The sequence below is a fragment of the Carassius auratus genome, chromosome 32 (assembly GCF_003368295.1).
Source record: "Carassius auratus strain Wakin chromosome 32, ASM336829v1, whole genome shotgun sequence".
NCBI lineage: Eukaryota > Metazoa > Chordata > Actinopteri > Cypriniformes > Cyprinidae > Carassius > Carassius auratus.
Genome location: NC_039274.1, coordinates 15,043,070 through 15,050,970, shown reverse-complemented (window position 1 = coordinate 15,050,970; position 7,901 = coordinate 15,043,070). Strand labels below are relative to the sequence as shown.

Genomic DNA, 7,901 nt, shown 5'->3' with positions numbered 1-7,901 from the left:
ATGGATTGTTTAGTTTTACATAATATTTTTATTGTCAATGTAATGTGAAAAGACTAAAAATTGAAGAAAGCTTATCATTTGTGCTTTAAAAAAGAGCCTATATTGCAACATCATAAGCTTAATTAGGATTGACAAAGAGTAATTTCCAGAAGCACAAATATAGGCTATATACGTTTTAATTGTAAAGTATCAAAAATGAAAACATTAAATCCAATTAGAAATATTTATGAACTAGTATTATTTAATTTAATTTTGTTATTATACTGTTTTGTTTTGAACCATTTGCTGTTGAGTTTATAATGGTAACTGAATTTTTTTATGTATCAAAACCGATCAAAACCAGTCAGTCTGACCCGCAAACATTTGACCGTAGGTTCCTAACCATTAAAAAGGCATTTCAAAAAATATTTAATTTAATAATTTTCCGCGAATTTAAATTTGTAGATAGTAAAAAGTGAGATTTCAGGGACTTTTGACCACTGGACTATTCTGCTTCTCTGTAATCGTGGCATTTTCCTCACACAAGCGAAGCAGATTTCACAAAATTAGTTTTAAAGCATTAATCACAGACGCAATAGTTTTGTCTGGATATATTATTTAAATGCCCCTTATCGCATTATTTAAACAATTCGTCAAAAGTAAGTTGCTGAATGTTAATATGTAGGATGTGTGTGTGTGTGTGTGTGTGTGTGATTTTCCATCACGAGGACATGATGTGCCAGTGCTGTGAGAGGAGGCGCGTGCGGAGAGGTTAAAGTTGACGCTTCCGGCCGGTGTCTCTCTTCAGCTCTCCGCTTCCTGCAGACGGTCCTTCTCTCCGCACAGCCATGTCTGACGTCTCCGATACCAAACTATACGACCTTCTCGGGGTCTCCCCCTCGGCCTCCGAGAACGAGCTGAAAAAGGTACGGGTTCGTGTGTCTTGACTTTAATTTGGGCGCTCATTAGCGCAGTTTGAGGGAGTGACTCGACTGATTTGTGTGTGTGAGTCAGGAAGAGACCGAGAGAGGAGGATTAGCAGTGAGCTAAAGCGGAGTTTGGCCTAGTGTCTATAGTTACCTGATCGACGGACAAAACCGGCGAGATGAAGTGTTGTTGTGGGATTCAATCAAGCATATCTGCTGTCTCTTTACACATCCACTCGCCCGTGTATGTGGTGATTCATGCCTTGGACTTTAACATTAAACGCAGTCATCATGTTTGTCTTCCTGTTTAACGTTAGCGGCTGAAAACACAGTTAGCGTCGTCTCATCGTGTGGCCGGTGTGTGAGGCCTCGACTTAGGGCTTTCCCCTTTACACCTGTGTCATAATGCCAAAGCGGTCACATGCACAACGAATTTGAAACCAGCTCAAACTAATCTGACCCATATGACGGACTGTGGATATGTTTTCTGTTCTTTGTCAATCACAGTCAGCAACGCTATGTGTTTAGCACCGAGGAGTTTCTGTCTGAAATCTGGTTAAATTGATGGAAATATGAACATGACGCACAAACCAACTCCTTTAAATTCATTCTCAAATCAGGAGAGATATTTGCTGGAATATTCAGGAAGGTGTAACTCGTTTTATCTTTTGTTGTGTCAGTGGTTTGATTCTGGAATGTTGTTTATGTATTGTATTGGGTGTTGGGTGCTTTCTGAAGTGAAACTAACTTTCTAAAACAAATACATTTCAGGCTTATCGGAAACTAGCAAAGGAGTATCACCCTGACAAAAACCCAAATGCTGGAGATAAAGTAAGATCATTTTATCATCACTTTTATCTGAATGTAGAGTATTTTAATGTAAGACATGTAGAAAGATAAAACGCTGTTAAATGAGTACATATTGGAGAGATCATTTTGTGTACATTTGAGTTAAATTCTGATATGTAATAGATTTAACGAATATTATGCTTTTAACGTATTAGTTGTTATCATGGGTGTAAAGGAATAAGGTCACTCACAAATTTCTTTACTCACCCTTCCAAACCAATAAGACTTTCACCTATCTTCAAAATACTATTTAATGTTTTTTTTATTAAACCGGAGATATTTCTTTCTCTACATTTTCATGTCAGTTCCACCAAAACGGACCCTTTAAAAGTTCATAACTGGCTCATAAAGTAACCCATGTGAATCAAGAGGTCTAACCCAGTTTTTTAAAAAGCGGTAATCACTCTATATGATGAACAGACTTAATTTGGTCTCTTATTCAAATATAAATACTGATGGGCATGCATGGAGCACATGAAATGTTAAACATGTTTGTTGCACGAGAAAAAAAAACCCACTAGATTTCTATGATCTTGCCTTTTTTTTTTTTTTTTTTTTTTTTTTTTTTTTTAAGCATCAAAGTTTTGGTGCACTGAAATCAGTTTGGTTAAAATGACTTGTTTCAAAGATTAATTTTATTTAATAAAAATTTTCATTTATGAGTGTACAATCCATTTAATGCTGTTATATGTATTGTATTGTCTTAATGCTTCTCTTCAAATATTGAATCATCCCTTCCCTCCTTTTCCAGTTTAAAGAGATTAGCTTTGCTTATGAAGTACTGACTAACCCAGAGAAGAGGGACTTGTACGACCGTTATGGGGAGCAGGGTCTGCGAGAAGGTGGCTGCGGAGGAGGCGGGATGGATGACATCTTTTCCCATATCTTTGGTGGCGGTCTCTTCGGCTTCATGGGGGGACAGGGTCGGAGCAGGAACGGAGCGCGGCGGAGAGGGGAAGACATGGTCCACCCCCTGAAGTACGTGAAATCACAGCCTTCCACTGTTAAAGAGATGCATGCGTGTAGAAATGCTGTTCTCTGCTGCCCTTTAGAAGTCATAATGACCCCTTTTATTTTTTAACTTCCTTCCTCATCCTCTCACTGTTGCCAAGCACATGTATAGCATCATCATCTTAAGAAGCTTTAAATGTCTCTATGGTTTTATTTGGGGTTGCATCATGATATTCTGGAAGAACTTGCACGTTTACTTTTCCCAACAGGGTGTCTCTTGAAGACTTGTACAATGGAAAAACAACCAAATTACAGCTGAGCAAGAATGTTCTGTGTAGCACTTGTAATGGGTGAGTAAGGTTTGTTTCACATTATGGGTGTTTTCAGGACAATTAAGGAGAATGATCTCTGTAATGAGCATTTTAAGTCTTTTCTCACCACACCCAATCATTTCAGTACAAGCTTACATTGTGTGTAAGTTACTCTCTTGTTAAATCGTGGCTTTTAAAGAGTTTGAAACTTGCCCTGGCTGAAGTGTTTTTCTGTCTGTTTCTGCAGTCAAGGCGGGAAGTCTGGTGCGGTCCAGAAGTGCACGGCCTGCAGGGGGCGGGGTATGCGCATCATGATCCGACAGCTGGCTCCTGGCATGGTCCAGCAGATGCAGTCCGTGTGCACCGATTGTAACGGTGAAGGTAAGGGACTGGGGTCTGACTGTACTTCATGAATGTCAGCCATGTGTTCACCTGGAGGTAAGATTCGCTGCTGGTTTCTTCATGATCCAGGCGAGGTGATCAGTGAGAAGGATCGCTGCAAAAAGTGTGAGGGGAAGAAGGTGATTAAAGAGGTGAAGATTCTGGAAGTGCACGTGGATAAAGGTATGAAGCACGGACAGAAGATCACCTTCGGCGGCGAGGCTGACCAAGCACCTGGACAAGAACCCGGAGACATTGTCCTGGTCCTGCAGGAAAAAGAGCATGAGGTTTGTCAATGTTCAGGAACACTTATGATAGAGAGGTTTAGTTGGATCAGAAACTTCACGGATTAAGTGAACAAGTTTCATATCTGGGGAAAAAGTCTTTAAACTAGATTATTAGGAATTTGACTGAGACTATACAGTACTATATCGTTATTTTGTCCATGTTTTAAAAGTGAAACATTAAAGCAACACTATGTAACTTTTTCTATGTTCAAGTTTGCTAAATGTATATAAGGAGCGAGTACAACACAAATTCATCTACCAAACCACCTTTTTGTCTAAATCCGAATCACTACAGAACACTTATAAGTGCTCATGGTTTGGACTATTGTAGCCTGTTTGGGTGGTCACCGCTGTGGAGTAACACACGTTTATAGACCAACTCTCCCACCCTCCAGGTCCAGCGAGAGTCATGTCTGTTTTGGGCTGATATGGGATATCACAGAAGCATCAGTTGTTTTTTTTTGTTTGTGTGTTTTTGTTTTTCTCTCTAATATGTTCTGTAAAGCTAAAGTTTTTTTTTTTTACTTTCAACAGACGTTCAGAAGAGAAGGCAACGACTTGCACATGACCCATAAGATCGGCCTTGTTGAAGCACTTTGTGGTTTCCATTTCACACTGAAACACTTAGATGGTAGACAGATTGTGGTGAAATACCCAGCTGGCAAAGTCATCGAGCCAGGTGAGTCTTCTTGAAATGAGTTGTACGTGATTTTGTCACATGGTCTAAATCATGGTGTTGTCTTCACAGGTTCAGTCAGAGTTGTTCGAGGGGAGGGCATGCCACAGTACCGTAACCCCTTCGAGAAGGGGGACATGTTCATCAAGTTTGACGTGCAGTTCCCAGACAACAACTGGTTAAGCCCAGAGAAGCTGTTGGTAAGACGAAACATACATTTGAAGTTTTTGAAGAATATTATATTAGAATATCATTTACATTTAGTCATTTAGCAGATCCTTTATCCAAAGCGACTTAAAATGGAGGACAAAGGAAGCAATCAAAATCAACGAGAGAGCAATGATATAAGTGCTATAACAAGTCTGTTATCCTAACACAGTACACACAGCAATATTGTGGGTATTGTTACTATTTAAATTTGGTGACGTAAAGACCGTTATAATGTTACAAAAGCTGAACACACCTCTTAAGGCTCTGATATACTCTGGTATGACGTTCTTCGTTTCTGTGCAAAAAAAAAAAAATGGAAAAGGCTGAGCGTCGGTGTAATGTCAAACTTTCCAACAAAAAATATTGGAGTCAGTTTGTTAATTATTTTATTAGTGTTCATTTATTTTATAAAACTGGATGCATTGTTCTTGTACTTTTTTATATTTTATGTAGTGTCATGATTTACTTTTTGATAAAACAAATGTTTATCAACGTATGTTTGTTTGGCGTTTCATTTATTGTAGACCTATACCCGCTTATTGAAAGAACAACAGCAGCATGTTGTAACATTTATTTGAAACGCATGTATTTGGTACTTGCTACTTTATATCTTTTACTCTTTCCTTTCTTTCTTTTCATGGCTTTAGAAAACTTGACTCGGATGTTTCTTTACGTCGTTTTTTGCATAACTCCGGGTCGTCGACACCAAACTTCATTGCCATTTCTTTCTAGGACTCAAATGCTTTCTCTAAATCTTTAAAGCCTGTCCACTAGCGATCGTACAGGTGCAGATATATTTGTGCAGCTTCGCTGTTTCCAACTGATTATGTTCGAAATGATGTCATCAGTTCATTTTTCATTTGAAGTATATCAGGGCCTTTATAGAGGGGCCATGCTCAGGGGCTCCAGTGCTTTATCCAGATTTCCTTTAACTTTTTTTTTTATATACATATTCCCATCCCAGAAAAATCTTGTTTCTCCAATATGTGCACTTAAAAATGCATTATTACTGTTTTTACTGTATTATACGAAACAACTGCTGCTTTAAGCATAAAAGCATTAAAAACATTGAAAATGAAAATTACTTACTTCAGATTGTTCAAAATCTATTTTGATTTTTTTCTGAAAAGAATACAAATTTATTTTTTTTGTCAGGAGTTGGAGGACTTGTTGCCCACACGGGCCGATCCACCAGTCATCTCTGGAGACGCAGAGGAAGTGGACCTGGAGGAGTTTGTGAGCCAGAGCTCCTCTGGTGGTCACCGCCGTGAGGCATACAACGACAGCTCAGATGAGGAAGGAGGGCATCACGGTCCTGGCGTGCAGTGTGCCCATCAGTAAACCCCACTACAGCAAATATCCTGTCCGGCTCCAACAGTGGGGATTTAACAAAAGTTCTAGTTGCACAACAAACCGGTGTGTTTCTAATCCGATTCGGGCTGCCTTAAAAGATGAGAATTACATACAGCCATTCCTTTCCACCCGATTCCCTTGTAGTAAACGCACAGATGATCCTGCATCTAGAGACTCTTTCTTGCCCCTCATCCTCTCCCTGCGCCCTTTGGAGACAACCCCACTTCAGAGAGAAAAGGGTAATTGCTAAGTACTTTGTAACTTTTTTTTTTTTTTTTTTTGGTCATTTCACAAATTTAAATTAATTTAAAACTGTTTTGGCCCTGGACTTGAGACCTTTTTTGTTGTTGTTGTTGGAGAGCAATGACCTAACTGAAGAGGAGTTGAGAGATCCAAAAACAAAACACAAATGGGACATTATCACCAATCCATTTTTAGGTTTATTTGTATCTGTGTGCAATTTTTACCACTTAATTTTATTTGTAGATTTTTTTTTTTTTTTTTCTTCTGGTATTTTAATTGGAACAAGAGACTATAACCTGTATAAAATAAGTGATTGTCATTTAAGCTTTGTATCAGCTGCTGTCACATTTGAGTGTTTTTTGTTTTGAAATAAAATCAATTGCCTATTTGTCAGCAATCCAGGTGCATGTTGAACACTTTGGTCCCTTCACTGATTGAAAGAGAGAGGTATGCATAGTGAAATGAGTGGAGGAAAAAGCACCTTTATTATAGGCCTATATCTTCTGTGAAAAAGTTTGAGTTGTTGAATAAAATGTCCTTCGATATCTCCGCAACATAATCCAAGTGTTTGCTTTATTTGGGGCTTGGTAGCTAGTTTTTACAGTTTTAGTGCCATGCCAACATTGAGCAATCCTGACTATTCAGTACATCGGTCACCTAAAGCAAGCTGGATTAAATGCAATTGACCTGCATTTCAATCACAGATGAAACTATGCATGTTAGCTCACTGAATCTTGTGATCAATCTAATATCATCAGCGTTTTACCATTTTTCACTCTGGAATGTTTTTAGATGCTAAAGCTCAACAGATGTGAAATGTGTTTACTTCAGACAGGTCCATGTGTCGAATGGTAGTGTAGGCTTACACATAACATTATGTACCCATTCCAAAAGCTCACGTTACTGCAGTTGGGTCATATCTGCACTGACAAAGCAGAGTAGTGTAGGAAACACCTGTGACCTGAAATGATCTGGATTGCCTAGGACGGTCACGTGCTTTACCTCATACTTCCTGTGTTGGAGCCAAAGTTTTTGGGGATTTTAAAGGACTGTATCACAGCAGTTCTATTGGCTCTGAAGAACACCAGAAGGCAGTACACGTTACCTGTAATGGCTATATTGACTAAAGTCTTCAACTGCTTTTAATGTAGACATGAACATTTTCTAATACATAGCATTTTATTTCAGTGCTTTTTAAAATTATTTTTTTATTTTTGTATGTTCTTTTTATCTGAATGCAGTGCTAAAAAAATGTTGTTTGGCAAACATAAGACAAATACACTAGAGCAATTATGCTTGTTAAAAGAAAAACAAAACTGATGCAATGCACTTTAACGGTCTCCATTAAGTTTAATATTCAATTCAAAATACTATATACAATGTTACCACTAGGCCAATTTTTAAAAAATGCTAATGCATGTAGGTAAAACTGGTTTCATTAAAAGTTCACAGGCTTGAATAAAGGCACCTAATACTAAGTAATGATTAATTTCAAATAATGCAAGGCAGAATTAAAGTCCATGTAAAGCAAGATTAATTGTCTTCTGAGTTTGTCACATCACAGAAAAAAATGTTATGAACCACCCAGCCAAATTTAAATTATACAACAAAAAAAAAGCAAGTACATAAAATAAGGTACCGGTATATTCAAATCTTGGGAGAAAAAAAAGAAGTTGAATTCTCTGCTCTCAAACAGATGATAACTGCCCTTGCCCCTCTCTTCAGTGTTTGACAT

The 7,901-nt window shown here is 38.2% G+C and overlaps 1 protein-coding gene across 1 annotated transcript; it reads left to right on the top strand.

Moving 5' to 3' along the window:
- Positions 1-741: 741 nt before the first annotated feature.
- Positions 742-6,725, top strand: dnaja2a (DnaJ heat shock protein family (Hsp40) member A2a). Its single transcript, XM_026215648.1, has 9 exons — positions 742-905; positions 1,677-1,736; positions 2,506-2,732; positions 2,975-3,055; positions 3,264-3,397; positions 3,488-3,684; positions 4,219-4,363; positions 4,433-4,560; positions 5,726-6,725. Exons 1-9 carry the CDS (start codon positions 828-830, stop codon positions 5,909-5,911), a joined length of 1,236 nt encoding a protein of 411 aa, XP_026071433.1. The 5' UTR covers positions 742-827; the 3' UTR covers positions 5,912-6,725.
- The last annotated feature ends 1,176 nt before the right edge of the window (positions 6,726-7,901 follow it).